At 36.8% G+C, this 16,034-nt stretch overlaps 1 protein-coding gene across 3 annotated transcripts in view; it reads right to left on the reverse strand.

Moving 5' to 3' along the window:
- USP34 (ubiquitin specific peptidase 34) overlaps positions 1 to 16,034 on the reverse strand; it is a 235,373-nt gene that overhangs the window by 83,638 nt on the left and 135,701 nt on the right. For all 3 annotated transcript variants that reach the window (XM_062209502.1, XM_062209503.1, XM_062209501.1), the window contains 8 exons: positions 14,833 to 15,033; positions 9,932 to 10,014; positions 4,731 to 4,771; positions 4,488 to 4,612; positions 3,401 to 3,553; positions 2,610 to 2,714; positions 452 to 507; positions 226 to 346 (listed from right to left, as the gene is read on the reverse strand). In XM_062209502.1, the coding sequence (XP_062065486.1) occupies positions 226 to 346; positions 452 to 507; positions 2,610 to 2,714; positions 3,401 to 3,553; positions 4,488 to 4,612; positions 4,731 to 4,771; positions 9,932 to 10,014; positions 14,833 to 15,033 (885 nt within the window). The remainder of the gene's footprint in view (positions 1 to 225; positions 347 to 451; positions 508 to 2,609; positions 2,715 to 3,400; positions 3,554 to 4,487; positions 4,613 to 4,730; positions 4,772 to 9,931; positions 10,015 to 14,832; positions 15,034 to 16,034) is intronic.

The following is a 16,034-nucleotide window of genomic DNA, read 5'->3' on the forward strand; positions in this document are numbered from 1 at the left end:
TTTTAAATAGATACTGTCAGAAAAATAAAAATTTGCTTTCACATTCTAAAAGCAGACCCAAGTTTTGTATTTACAGGATTTAGTAAAAGTTCACTTTTCCTGGAGTGATAAGTTTTGGCAAAATTATAACCGTACGTTTTTAAAACTTAACAAAATTTCACACACAATGCAATAATAACGTTTTAGTTATATTTCATATAGCCATCTGGATACCTTAATACATACCTGTCCTTCCCTTGAAAATTTGAATGGAGGTTTGTGTTTAATAACACTCGTTGCAAGCCTTAGGAGTCCTGTAAGCCCATCATCTTCTGTATTACCGTCTTGATGATCAAGGATCTCTCTACTATAAAAATAAATAAATAAAATACAAGCAAAACAGTAACTCATATAATTATGTCCTTCATCTTTCCTCAACTACACAAATGTCAAATTTAACATCAAATTTTACCTTCGAATACAGTCAGCCAAATGTCTTGCCAAAGCATCTAAGTCAAGGAGCGTTGTCTTAATACAAAAGAAAACACCAAAGTCAAATGCAGAATAAATTTAGTAATATACAGATTATTAAAATAACAACAGAAATATTCCTCATAGATAACAAGGTCTTAGTCTCTGAAAACTGATTAACATACCTAGTTCTATATATTTCAATTAACATATATATGGATATATATATCTGGTCTTATATATTTCAATTCATAAAATTTTAGTTTTAAATGTCAGTGACAGTCCAAAAAAAGTCATTCATAAATTATGATAGTCAAAGTAACCTACTGAGAAGACAGTTTTTAAAAGATTTTTCTTCATAACAACTTTATCAAAATATAATTCACACAGAATTCACTAAAATGATTTTTTTAACTTTTATTTAATAAATATCAATTTCCAAAGTACAACTTTTGGAATATAGCAGCTTTTCCCCTCATAACCTCCCTCCCACAAAATATGCTTTTAAAACCACCTTTAAACTAGGCTTTAACAATAAACTAAAATCTAGAATTTCTGAAAGCTTTAATTCTTATTAAAACCGGCAACAAAATTAATAGAGACTCCACTAAATAGAACTTAGTCCAAGGTATTCTTAAATAAAATCTATCTCTATGTAGGAAAGTTATATTGATGAGCAAGAAAGGTCTCCTTAAATGGGCAAAAACAGAATTAAAAGTCAGTATCTTATCAATAACGTAAAATAAGTAAATAAAGTATTTTCAACATTTTACTAATTTTCCTCAAATGAAAAGAATATTTTAGGAATTCAGGTGTAAACTAGAAAGTAGAAACTACAAACACTATAGGATTCTTCAATATAATTGTATATATTGCACTTTCATTTGAATACATGAAAAAAATAAAGAGAAATGTTTCTTAAATATTGAACTTCATGTGTTGCTCATTTCTTCTGAATTATCTTGGATGCATTTTAGCTTGACTAAATTGATAAATGGGGAAAAAAAAGTCTTTATTTATCAAGTTTGTCTTTCAAATTATTTTGGTTTAATGGAAATGTCACATTAATCTAGTATAAATACACTGAATCACTAAAAACTGAGAATGTTTGCTTATTTATTTGAAAAGCAGAGTTACAGAGAGGGAGAGAGATCTACCATCCACTAATTCACTACCCAGATTGTAGCACTAGCTGATGTTAGTCCAGTTCAAAGCCAGGAGCTTGAACTCTTGAGTCTCCTGTATGGGTACAGGGGCCCAAACACTTGGGCCATCTGTTGTTGCTTTCCCAAGTACATTAGCATGGAGCTGGATCAGAAGTCCAGCAGCTGTGCCTCACATGGGTGTTTATATGGGATGCCGGCATTCCAAGCAGCAGCTTAACCTACTTTGCCATAATGTTGGTCCCTGACAATATTTCTTTAGCATAAAATAACTTCTATTTAACTCATATTTTACAGATTCAGGAATCCATATCCATACTTACTACAAAAAGCTATACATTTAAATCTAAAATCGGCTGGCGCCGCGGCTCAGTAGGCTAATCCTCCACCTTGCGGCGCCGGCACACCGGGTTCTAGTCCTGGTCGGGGCGCCGGTTCTGTCCCGGTTGCCCCTCTTCCAGGCCAGCTCTCTGCTGTGGCCAGTGAGTACAGTGGAGGATGGCCCAAGTCCCTGGGCCCTGCACCCCATGGGAGACCAGGATAAGCACCTGGCTCCTGCCATCGGAACAGCGTGGTGCGCCGGCCACAGCGCGCCCACCGCGGCGGCCATTGGAGGGTGAACCAACGGCAAAAAAAAAAAAGGAAGACCTTTCTCTCTGTCTCCCTCTACTGTCCACTCTGCCTGTCAAAAAAAAAAAAAAAAAAGATTTAAATCTAAAATCAAATTTTCATTTCCCATACATAAGATTTTCAAACAAAAAATCTTACTCAGAAGAGATGAGCAACTACTTATAAGTACCAGATGTTTCAACTAAGAACAAAGTGAACACAAGAAAGGAATTAGAGAACAGAAAGGTGCAAATAATTTAAAATTTATGACAGTACCGATTAGGTATACAGTAGAAAAATTCCCTTAAAAATAAGGATCAATAAAGTCATGAACATACAAGTGTATAGTTCACATCTACTAACAAGTTGTATAATTTTAGAACGTACCTGACTAGCATCCTTTATATGAATGTTGTCTACTAATTTGCATAACAACCAAAAATACTCTTTACATCCAGGTTTTAACATTGGTTCCTCCTCATAGTCATCTGTCTATTAAAAAAATTATGCATTGTAAAAACATTTAAAAAATAACTTATATTTTGAAAACTATTGGCTTTATGAAATCAATCAATCCCTATAGATAGTATTCAAAAATCCAGGTGTCTGCTAATGATTGACATGAGAACTCTTAAGAAAACATCAGTCTCAAATTACTCACACTTAAGAAAGGAAGATGGAAGAAAATATAAATCCTATAATGCATCTTAGTTTTAGAGTTGAACTTTTTCTATTAATGGGCTCTTAAATTTATTATGTATAACAAGACTTGTGTAAATACTTGGGCAGAAAAGAAAATAAAATCTCAGAATACCATAAGGCTAAAAAATACTGAATGGACAGGGAGTTACATTTTATGATGTTTCTATCATTCAATTTATCAAAAGGTCTAGAACCCATTAAGAACAAATGCCATCGCCAAAACAGAACAACCAAAGGAGTCTAAACAGCTAAAATCAAAACACACAACTTCTCCTACTAGTTTTAGCATGAACACTGTGTCACAAAGCTGTTACTTTAAATACTATATACCTACTATCTTCTTCTTGGTAAATACTATATACAGTAACTGAGTACTCAAAAATACTACAATGATATATAATAAGAATACAGTGATAAACTTGGGGTAACAGAAATTACCAACACAGAAATCATACCTAAACACAGTAAAATCTTACCCTGATAGGTTTGAGTGCTTGAGCATCAGGAAGAAATTTCAACAATGTTGAGGCAGCCAGAAGCAGAAAAGAGCGATGGATTGAGTCTCCTCCATCTAGGCCTGACAGAGATAACTTATAGAGACCATTGCAAGATTCATGACGAACTGCAGTCTAAATGAAAAAGCAAGTTCCAGAGATAGTCTGAATTTGTATTAAAAAAATAATGTTAATATAGAACCAGAAATAACTGGGTGAATTCTTCACTAACATATTTTTATAATAATGCTTTAATCATATGCACAAAAATGTAAAACAATATGATCAAATGAAGAACTTCAATGCATGAATTAATATATAAATTTTGCTTGGCAATTCCTAATTCTAGCCATAAAAACAAATCCAAACCCAAATAAACACAACAACAAACAGAAACAATAGGGACAGAAAGGAGGATATTATTAACTGTTCAAGTACTTGACAGGATAAAATACTGTCAGAAGTATAAACAACTTAGGAAGAACTTAATCAGATCACTTTACTGAATCAAAGGGAATTGCTCAAACATCACAAAGGTTACCTGGGACAGAGCCAGAACATACAAAGCATTCAACATGTGACATTGCAAGATAAGTATGTCAGCATGAATTTAGGCTATTTCACTTGAGAATATGTGTGAACAAAATGAAGATGTCCCTACTGAAAATCATATTGGCCTCAGTATCAACATGGGAAGCAAAACATATTTGGCTTATTTATTTTTAGTCTCACTTGCCTCTATTTGTATTTAAATAGAAAAAGTAGCAAACTTTTCTAAAACACAACTAACAAAATAAATGTTCAACCCTTCCCACCCACTGGGAACAAAAAGTTAAAAGCAAAATAATCACTCTCTAAGCATTTCAGAAAGACAAACATGAATGCTACAGAATATTTAACACTCAAATTTCTGTAATGTTCACAATCAAAACACACTAGACTTTAAAGAATTAAACTGTGGTTTCTTTATGGAATCACACATTTGTTTCTCTTAGTTCTTTTGTTATTATCAATGCCAATAATCTGAAACATCTGAAGAATATTACATTTCAACTTCGATCTTTCTTACCTCAGGTATAAGGAGAGTCAATTTCTTTAGCCAATCTTGTAAATGATCACTATCAGCAAGGCTAGATTTCACTAAAGAACAGCAATGTGCCCAACTCACCAAGAGCCACATTGAATAATGTGACACTAAAGAAAAATAATAAGCATGACATTAAGAGATTATACTAAAAAAGGCAATACAATGCTCATTATCTACACATATATTTGATATGTTTATTAAAAATTGACTTTATGGAACACTTACCTTCATGTCTAGACCTGTGATCAGACTGAGCTTTCAAAACTCTGTAAAAGTACAAATAAAACACCACTGATTAAATTCAGCAAAAAAAAAATTTTCAAAAAAATTTAAAAAACAACTGAATTTATCACACATATGCCTTAAAAATTGTAACTTCTCTCTAAAAAACAGGTAACAGAGCTATATATAAGGTTTCAAAACATTCTGGAAAATGCACATTACAGAAGAAGTATGCATGAATTTTAAAAAATTTACACATTAAAACAAACATCTTTTAATTTTACTTTGCCATGAACTTTTGAAGTAACCTACTAATTTGTTCTATGGTCTTCATCATTTACTAGAAGTATCTACACCAAGTCAAATTAGTTAGTTGCAGATAGATCTATTACACAGCATGGTGACTACACTCAATTAAAATGACTGTACATTTCAGCCAGCACCGTGGCTCACTAGGCTAATCTTCCATCTGCGGCGCCGGCACCCCAGGTTCTAGTCCCGGTCTGGGCGCCGGTTCTTTCCTGCTTGCTCCTCTTCCAGTCCAGCTCTCTGCTGTGGCCCGGGAGTGCAGTGGAGGATGGCCCAAGTGCTTGGGCCCTGCACCCGCGTGGGAGACCAGGAGGAAACACATGGCTCTTGGCTTCGGATCGGCGCAGTGTGCCGGCCGTAGCGGCCATTTGGGGGGTGAACCAATGGAAAGAAGACCTTTCTCTCTGTCTCTCTCTCTCTCACTAACTCTGTCTATCCAAAAAAAAAAAAATCTCAAAAAGCCAGACTCACTCAGTTTAATGATTTAAAGTAAGAGTTACTGAGAGGTTAAAACGCATCAAACAAATATTTGGCCATGTTTCAGGTTTAGTTTTTATTGTGTCAGTATAATATATTTAATTTTACCAACCAAGAGCAACCTTCTAATCTACCTGTCAAATCTGTATCAATTAGACCATTTTTATTAACATAGGTTGACTTCCTAGCAGTATATGAATGGAAGGTAAGGGCCTACGACAGGATGATGATGCAGGAACAAGGCCTAAGAAACTAGCAGGGATAGAGGGGGGCAAATTAATATTGCAAAGACTGTAATGAACACTACAGAAATGAAGCTGATTAAGCTTATTTACATAAGCCACATAAATCTTTTGTGTACAATGGCAAATGTCACCCCACCATAATACCTACAGAATCTTAGAAGTTAATTTTACATAGTATCATAATATATGTGACTATTTTAAGGCAGTGGTGGAGTTCCTTCCTCTGCCAAGGGCCATTTTATATTTACAACATTCCTGGGCCACATAAAATAACTTGAAAATTAGCCTGCTACAGATTTACTGAATTTATAGTCCTGCCTGTGGTTGCCTGAGTAGGGCCAGACCACATGATTTCATGGGCCTTAATTGGCCTTAATTGGCCCACAAGCTAGACATTCTCCATCCTGATAAGGCATATAGTTAAGTTCCTGTGTATTATTCAGTAATTATCATACTTGGGTTTGGGTTTCTGGATTACCATAGTAGAATTGTTGAATTTTTCTATAAGTAAAATCTCTTAAGATAGTACAAATTTAACTAAGCGGGAACATATTATATATTGAAACTATAATTTTCTTTCTTTTTCTATTTAGTTTGTAAAGTCTGAAGAAACCATATTATTATATATGTATTTCTGACTCTATTCACTGAGGGTCCCAAGTAATGACATACCAGTGCCAATGAATATATTAAGCACCTACATTTTCAAGGTTCTCCATAGGTAAAAATTATTACTTCATAAAGAAGTGGCTAATGTCAGCAGTAAGACAGAAAAGCTACAAGATTACCTTAGCAGATATTGTATTGACATTTTAAAAAAGTACTCCCCTATGCCTTAAATAATGGAAGTCTGCCAAATGGATGCATGGACAAGCCTGAAATGTTCTCAATTGCTAATTCTGGCTCAATCTGAGTGGAAGGAATAATGACATTAATGAACTGTAATATAATGAATCAAAAATAAATCCGTGCATCCAAATTATTAACAAAAATCCTTAAACAGGGTGCAAGAGAAAAAGATTCCTTCATAATAGGATGGTCACTTAGCTTTGGGGCTGGCACTATGCATAGCGAGTAAAGCCCACCTGCAGTGCAGGCATCCCATGTGGGCACCAGTACAAGTCCTGGCTGCTCCTCTTTCGATCCAGCTCTCTGCTATGGCCTGAGAAAGCAGCAGAAGATGGCCCAAGTCCTTGAGACCCTGCACCCACGTGGGGGACCCAGAGGAAGCTCCTGGCTTCGGATAGGTGCAGCCTCTGCTGTAGCAGCCATCTGGGGAGTGAACCAGCGAATGGAAGGCCTCTCTCTCTCTCTCTGCCTCTGCCTCTCTGTGATTCTGCCTTTCAAATAAATAAATCTTAAAAAAAAAAAAAAAATAGGATCTCAACTAATATACGCAAAGGGAATACTAAGTTACAAAACCACTATTTTGGAAAACACTATTTATTTATTCCGAAGGCAGAGAGATGAAGAAGAGACAGAGAGATCTTCCAACTACTGCTTCACTCCTCAAATGACCATCTGTAAAAGCCAGGTCTCAATCACACTAAACCAGAAGAAAATCTATCCTGCTCTCCTACATGCACAGCAAGGTCTCAAGTACTTAGGACATCTGCTGCTATTTTCCCAGATGTATTAGCAGGAAGCTGGATGAGAAGCAGAGTAGCACCCTATTATGGAACATAGGTGTCACAAATGCTGGGTTGGCCCACCATGATGTATAATACTAGCTCCTGTATTAATATTAAATCAGACATCAATCATTAGTGAAATCTAAAACCAATGAATGAAAGTTTGACGGGGATCAGCTAATATACACAGCTGCAAACTTACCTTCCTACCGATTTTATTAACTTAAGAAAAACCTGAAAACTTACATAAGTCTGGAGGAAAATACATTAAATGATCAAAATTAACATCATCATTAATGGTACAAATTGACACCATCAGGATGTACTAGGAGTGACAATACATCATTACTAGGGGCAGGTGTCTGACCTAGTGGTTAACATGTCCACAACCCGTATCACAGTGCCTGGGTTTGATTCCTGGCTCTGGATTCCAGTTCTTTTAATTCCAGTTTCCCGCCAGGGCATACCGTGGAAGTCAGCAGGTGGTGGCTCAAGCAATTGAGTCCCTGCCACCCACATGGATACCATGGATTCAGTGTTTACCTCTGGGCTTCAGATCAGCATTGGTCTGGCCTTTTTGGGTATTCTGTGTGTAAAACACTACACCCTACATGTTGGAGTGCACATGTGCTCTTTCTCTCTACACACACACACACACACACACTCACACTCACATACACACACATTTCTAACTCTTGAATGAAAAAAAAAAAATTCACTACATTAGGAAAACCCAAACTGAAAAACACTGTATAAACACTGGCCTATATGCCAGCACTGTGGCACAGCAGGTAAAGCTGCCACCTGCAATGCCGGCATCCCAAATAGACGCGGGTTCAAGTACCAGCTACTCCACTTCCAATCCAGCTCTCTGCTATGGCATGCGAAAGCAGTACAAAATGGCCCAAGCCCTTGGGCCCCTGCACCCATGTGGGAGACCTGGAAGAAGCTCCAGGCTTCTGGCTTTGGATCAGCGCAACTCTGGCTGTTGCAGCCATCTGGGGAGTGAACCAGTGGATGGAAGGCCTCTCTAACTCTTTGTGTAACTCTTTCAAATAAATAAAATAAATCTTTAAAAAAAACCAAACAAACAAAACCAGCCTATAATAATCAACATACCAGTATCATGAAAGACTGAAAAACTACTTCTTGGGGTGGATGCTGTGTTGGCCACAACTTTGAATGCTTTCATTCCATGTCAAAATGGGATGTTCTAGTATTAGCCAGTTCTAATACTAGCTACTCCATGCTTTCAATTCAGCTTCCTGCCAATGTGCCTGGCAGGCAACAAATAATGGCTAAAATACTTGGGTTCCTGTCATCTACGTGAGTAGGATGGAGTTCTTGGCTCCTGACTGCAAAATGACCTCTCAGCTATTGTGAACATCCGGGGAATGAACTGGCAGATGGAAGATCTCTCATTGTCTCTTCCCACTTTTGTTACTCAGTCTTTCAAATAACTTAATCTTAAAAAAAAAAGTATCTCTGATGGAAGGAAACTGAAGAAATATGGCAAGTAAATGTGATACATGATCCTGGACCAGGAAAAACACCATTATGAAGACAATTAATGTAACAATTTAAATATAGACTATGTATTAGTATCACTGCTAAATGTTGTAAATTTGAAAATTTTTACTCCAGTTATTAAGATGATGGCTTTGATAGCCTGCATTGTGGTGCAGCAAGTTAAGCCACCACCTGTGATACCAGCATCCTGTATCAGAGTTCCAATTCAACTCCCAGCTGCTCCACTTCTGGTCCAGCTCCCTGCTAATACATCTGGAAAAGTAGCAAATGACAGGCTAAATACTTGGGCTCCTGCCACCACATGAGACACCAGGATCAAATTCCAGACTCCTGGATTCTGCTAGGCCCAGCCTCAAGAATTGTAGTTATTTGAGGGGGTAAACAGACAGATGGAAGATCTCTTATACTGCCTGTCACTCGGCCTTTCAAATAAATGAAATAACTTTCTTTTTTTTTTTTTAAATGAAGACTTTGAAGGCTGGCGCTGCGGTGTAGTGGTAAAGCTGCTGTCTGTCATGCTAACATCCCATACGGGTGCCAGTTTGAGTCCTAGCTGCTCCACTTCCAATCTAGCTTCCTACTAACATGCCTAGAAAGCAGCAGAGGATGGCTCAAGTGTTGGGTCCCTGTACCCACATAGGAGGCCAGGAAGAAGCTCCTGGCCCCAGATTGACCCAGTTCCAGCCGTTTCAGCCATTTAGGGAATGAATCAGCAGACAAAAGATCTCTCTGCCTCTCCCTCTGTAACTCTGCCTTTCAAATAAATATATAAAGAAAGAAAAAAAAAAAGATGATGTCTTTGGTCTGAAAAGATAGATAATACATACAGAAAGCCTATGTTCATGAATGCTTCACAAATTTGGCAAAATGTTGACACTACATAAATTTAGATGAAAATATGTAGTTTCCATTTAATGTCTTAATTTTTGTTTAAAATTTTTCCAAAACAAAGGTTTAAAACACAATTTTCTTACTACAATATATACATACATTAAAAAAAGGAAATACATACCTAGGGGCCAGATTATCATATGTATAAGCAACAGACATAAGTCGCTGAATTAAACTGGTTCCTTGCACAAGAACAAGAAAAACCTTTAAAGAAAAAACATTTAAAGACAACTTTTAAATAACAACCACATTTTAACCCACAATTCCAAATTACTTTAAGATAAAGAATATCCTAAGAAATATTATTTATAAAATGCTGTGAAAACATCAGATATTAGAAAATCATAATTGTATAACCACATTTAAGAACAGTAATTTTGGGGCTGGCACTGTGGCATAATGAGTTGAGTTGCTCCACAGCAGTCCATTTGGGCGCCAGTTCGAGTCCAGCTGCTCCTCTTCTGATCCAACTCTCTGTTACTGTGCCTGGGAAAGTAGAGGAAGATGGTCCAAGTACTTGGGCCCCTGCATCCATGTGGGAGACCCAGATGAAGCACCTGGCTCCTGGCTGAGGTTTGGCATAGCCCTAGCCATGGCAGCCATTTGGAGAGTGAACCAGTAGATGAAAGGCTTCTCTTTCCCTGTCACTGTCTCTCCCTCTCCGCATCTCTACCTTTCAAATAAATACATACATCCTTAAAAAAATAATTTTACAAAGAAAATACTGAAAATTTAAAAATAGATACAAAAATATTCTTTATATTTGATCTATAGAATCTGATATTAAATTGGGCATAAAAATATTATATACTACATATGTCAGTGATTTTGGGGAGAATGAAGAAAACTTTTGACTTTTGGATTAAGAATAAAAATCAAGTAGCAGCAGATTCCTCCATCACTTTTCAATAAATACATAAAATATAACAGGGATATAAAATAAGTATTCTAGATTCAAAATCCTATGGTTCAAGAACTTAGCTGACTACATTTCAAACTGCATGATTCTGATGAAAACTTCTCTGTTCTAGCTGTTTTTATCATACAATTGAACAAAAATAATTTACTAGTAAATAATTTCTGAGTCCCTTTCTGCAGGTTTGACCCATTCAGGATACATACTTGTAAGATACTGCTCCTGCCTAAGAGCAGAGCAAACAACTGCAGAAAGCTGTACACATGTATGTATATATATATGCAGGTACTTCAAAGTGCTAGTGGAAAAATGCAACTAAATTTATTTTGGTGTAAAAGTCTGAAATCCACTTTTTTAAATATTCCACATTTTTCACCAACTTTCTGAAGACCCTTTGCACAATGCACTAAACAAGGAAAAAGTAGAGTAGCAACTAAGCATGTATCAGCACAATCAAGAAAGCTGCCAAAAAAAGCAAATGTTTAGGCTTCAAACTGAAATAAACTTTCTAAACGGCTATTAAGAAAACAAATGGAGAACTAGTATTGTGGTTCAGCATATTAGGCTGCCATTTGCCATGCCAACATTCCATATGGGTGCTGGTTCAAGTCCTAGTTGCTCCATTTCTAATCCAGCTCTCAGCTAATGAACCTGGGAAAGTAGCTGAAGATGGCCCAAGTACATGAGCTCCTGACACCCAAGGGGGAGACACAGATAAAGCACCTGGCTTCGGCCTGGCCCAGCCCTGTACATTGAAGCCATTTGTGGAGTGAACCAGTAGATGGAAGACAGATCTCTCCCTCTTTCTGTTCTCCACCCTCCCCTACATCCTTAACACCACCTTTCAAATAAAAAATAAATACATCTTAAAAACAAACACCTGGGGCCAGCACTAAAGCCATGGCCTGCCCATTTAGGCAACAGTTCCAGTCCTGGCTGCTCCATTTCCAATCCAACTCCCTGCTAATGTGTCTGGGAAAGCATTAGAGGACTACCCAAGTTCTTGGGCCCCTGTACCCGTGGGAGTCCTGGATGAAGCTCCTGGCTCCTGGCTTCAGCCTGGCCAAGCCCTGGCTGTTGCAGCTAACTGGTTAGTGAAGCAGCAGAAGGAAGACACTCTGTCTCTCCCTCTCTCTATAACTCTGCCTCTCAAGTAAATTTTTTTTTTTAAAAAATAAAAAATCTAAATTTGTATATACGGGGCCGGCGCCATGGCTCACTCGGTTAATCCTCCGCCTGTGGTGCTGGCATCCCAAATGGGCGTCAGTTCTAGTCCCGGTGGCTCCTCTTCCAGGCCAGCTCTCTGCTGTGGCCCGGGAAGGCAGTGGAGGATGGCCCAAGTGATTGGGCCCCTGCACCCGCATGGGAGACCAGGATGAGGCACCCGGCTCCTGGCTTTGGTTGGTGTAGCATTGGCCGTGGCGGCCATTTGGGGGGTGAACCAACGGAAGGAAGACCTTTCTCTCTGTTTCTCTCTCTCAAAGGTTTCTAGGTTAAAAAAAAAGAAAGAAAAGAAAGAAAGAAAGAAGGAAAAAGAAAAAGCAAACAAAACCAAAACGGAATAATGCATGAGTATAAATGCCTTAAACAACTAGTATTCTTCCTTATTACCTGCATGGTATCAAAATTAGATGATTTTGTCTCCAGAACTGATTCACCAAAAATTTTCACTTCAGAAGAACTTAGACGGATGTATACACTGAATGATAATTATTTTGGTAAATAAACTAATCTAAAAATGTATGATATATGCACCTTTTCTGAACTACAGAAATACTGGCATGTGCACAGAAAAAAACCTCTGAAGAGGCAACATATAAGAATATTAATGGTAGTAACCCATGACTAGGGAGGAAGGTTCAACTATATATTCTGAAATCATTTTCAACTTGAAGGTAACTGCATATACTTTTTAAATTATTTATTTATTTGAAAGGCAGAGTTACAGAGAGGCAGGTGGAGGGGGCCTTCCATCCGCTGGTTCACGCCACAAATGGCCACAACGGCTGGAACTGCGCCGATCCAAAGCCAGGAGCCAGGAGCTTCTTCCAGGTCTCCCACATGGGTGCAGGGGCCGAAGGACCTGGACCATCTTCTACTGCTATCCCAGGCCATAGCAGAGAGCTGGGCTTGAACCGGCGCCTATATGGAATGCCAGCACTGCAGATAGTGGCTTTATCTACTACACCACAGTGCCGGCCCCTGCATCTACTTTTAAAATAAACTTAAACTATAAAAACTCCATAAATGTCTGGATATATTTTACATGTATACTTACGTGTATTTATAAATCTAAAATCTCAAAAGAAAACCATAAACAGAGGTCAGTAAATACTGAAATTATTTAGTGAGTAAACAAAGTATTATACTCCACTTTAGCATTTATACTATAAATTTGAAAGTTTATTCTGGAAAAACCTAACTGAAATCTTACTACAATGTAGGTTACTCAAGCAGTAATTCACAATAAACAACTGTATAGAATTTGTTTAGATTATATTTTATTTCCCATAAGTTTATTAGATATAAATGATCTGTAACACTGACAGAGATCACTTTTCCCATTTAACCCCACCAAACCCAAAAACGAAAGCATTTTCCAGGTTTCCATTTTTCAGGTACACCATTTACAATTTATACTCCTAATTTCAGAGTATTCCTCTATCAGTAACAATTCATTAACCTTGTGCAGGTATATGCTATTCTTAAAAAGTTATAGAATGAGAAAAAGATTACACTAAGAGCTCATTTGATCTTTCTACTTCACTGACAGATGTTGGAAAGGCAAATATTTGATTACATGAACAACAAAATCCATAGTCAAAAAGAATTCTATTTTTATTGCTGGATATTACACTACTTACTTTCAACTGTAAGCCCACTCTGTCACATACAATTTCTATGAGGCTAGTGGCAATATATTACAAACTAAATTCATCCTCTGCCAGCTGGCTTTACCGTTCTCTTTTTATTTTTTTGGTCCTCCGACATACATGTAAAATATAATAATATCATAAAATATCAAACGTCTATTTTAAATTTCTGATGCTGAAATAAGTAACTAACATGGCTTCTGATTTCCTGAATGAATCTTGACACTCTTGGTATATAAATTATCATGTCTATGAATTCAATCCAAGTTTGATAACATTAAAATGAATCCTAATTCATTCCTGTATTTTGAATGATGATTGAAAAGCACTACTTTTTGATTGTTAACATTACTAATTTTTTAGGAGTTGAACCGAGTTGAAATTCTGTGATAACTTAGTGAACAACATTTTATAGTAGCAAACCCAGTACACCGTAATCCAAAATTAAGCTGCCCTTCTAAAAAGGGATTTTATCTTTAGCATGAAATCTTAACACAAGTTTTTTTTTTTTTTTTTTAAACAGGCAGAGTGGATAGTGAGAGAGAGAGAGAGAGAAAGGTCTTCCTTTTTGCCGCTGGTTCACCCTCCAATGGCTGCTGCGGCCAGTGCATCGCGCTGATCTGAAGCCAGGAGCCAGGTGCTTCTCCTGGTCTCCCATGCAGGTGCAGGGCCCAAGCACTTGGGCCATCCTCCACTGCCTTCCTGGGCCATAGCAGAGAGCTGGCCTGGAAGAGGGGCAACCGGGATAGAATCCGGCGCCCCGACCGGGACTAGAACCCGGTGTGCTGGTGCCGCAAGGCGGAGGATTAGCCTGTTGAGCCACGGCGCCGGCCTTAACACAAGGTTTTAAATACTGCTTCCATTTTACAATTTGAGGTGTTTCAAGGAAATTCTAAACTGATCCATCATGTTGTACCATTCACAATATGGTTCAAATATAACAGTGCAGATTTGAACAGAGTCATGCATCGTTTTTCTCTTAGAAATTGGGAGGTGCTGTAACTTCACCATTTCTGTGCAATTAGATGATCATAATGCAAAGTAAAAAAAAAAAAAGAAGAAAAGCACTACTTTTTACCAATTAATATCATTTTAAAATGGGGACCACGCTGCAGATACTCAGTCATAACTTAGTAACTTAGTATAACATTTCTGAAGCATTACTATATTTCTTTGTGAGAACACAAGTAAAATTTATCATTGTAATTTAGTATTAAAGCTTCTGCATTTTACCTCTGTTAATCGTGGTATATGAAGACCCTTGGCATGATCACCAGCAGCTTTCCTTGATTTGCTAGGCCAGGTTCTTTTTCTATGGCTTTCAGCAATACCAGACCAGGCAAAGACATCATGATAAGCTAAATCCAGATCAGATGGATCTACTGCAAACTGGCATATTAACTTCAGCAAGCAAGCAAGACAGTCTAGCTGCCACTGTGGATGAGAAGAAAAGGTCATTTCCCCAATTTATTTTACTATGGCTATTATACACCTTTAAAATTGAAAGATAATAAAAATTATTGCTAGTACTTAATCCACGCATACCATACAAATTTTATTACTCAAAGATTACGGTTACTAACCATGTAATCTTAACAACACAAAAAAAATTTAGATACTGAAATGGTACATTAAATAAAACGGAAAAGACTCCTTACTTTTGTAAAAGCATCATAAAAATGCACATAATACAACTACTGAACTTTTGGAAAAACATAATACTCAGAGTGTATAATTCTAAAATAATTAAAATAACTAATTTAATATTAATTTAATAAATGATCAATGAAATGATCAATTAAGATAATTCTACAATGATTAAAGTAATTAAAATACTGACAAAGATACAGTTTAATCACCAATAAAATCACTCAAGAGACGAAGTATTATATGCTGTTTTTCCACACAAGTGGCACATACTCATAGTTATTTTGGAACTCCAGCAAATTCTCAATTCTAGAAAATAATTCAGCTGAAAATCTTTCCATATGCTCATTAAAAATAAAGGAAGTATCTCCTTAAAAATTAGTATAAAAGTAAAATTTACAAATGACTTCAAGTTCAATATGAAAGGCTAAAAAATTTTCTTTGACTAACTTAGATTATCACTTAAATGCAATATAAGAGTTTCAGAGTTTTCTCTACAATAATCTTGGGCCACCTGTTCTGTTTCTAACATCAAGTGGTACATAGTATCCACAAACCAGGAAAGTATATTCCCCTCAATAACAGCAATACTATATTACTGAATTTTAAGAAAAGCGCCGAGATAATTCGGAGAGGTAAGAACAGTCTTTACAAAAATGGTGATAGAGAAATTGGATAGGCATATGAAAGCATAAAAAAAACTTCAATCTTATTTTACACATAAAGTTAATATTAAATGCATTATAAACCTATAAGAAAGCCAACTATAAAACACAAAGAAAACAGAG

Source organism: Lepus europaeus, chromosome 13 (genome assembly GCF_033115175.1).
Source record: "Lepus europaeus isolate LE1 chromosome 13, mLepTim1.pri, whole genome shotgun sequence".
NCBI classification, from domain to species: domain Eukaryota; kingdom Metazoa; phylum Chordata; class Mammalia; order Lagomorpha; family Leporidae; genus Lepus; species Lepus europaeus.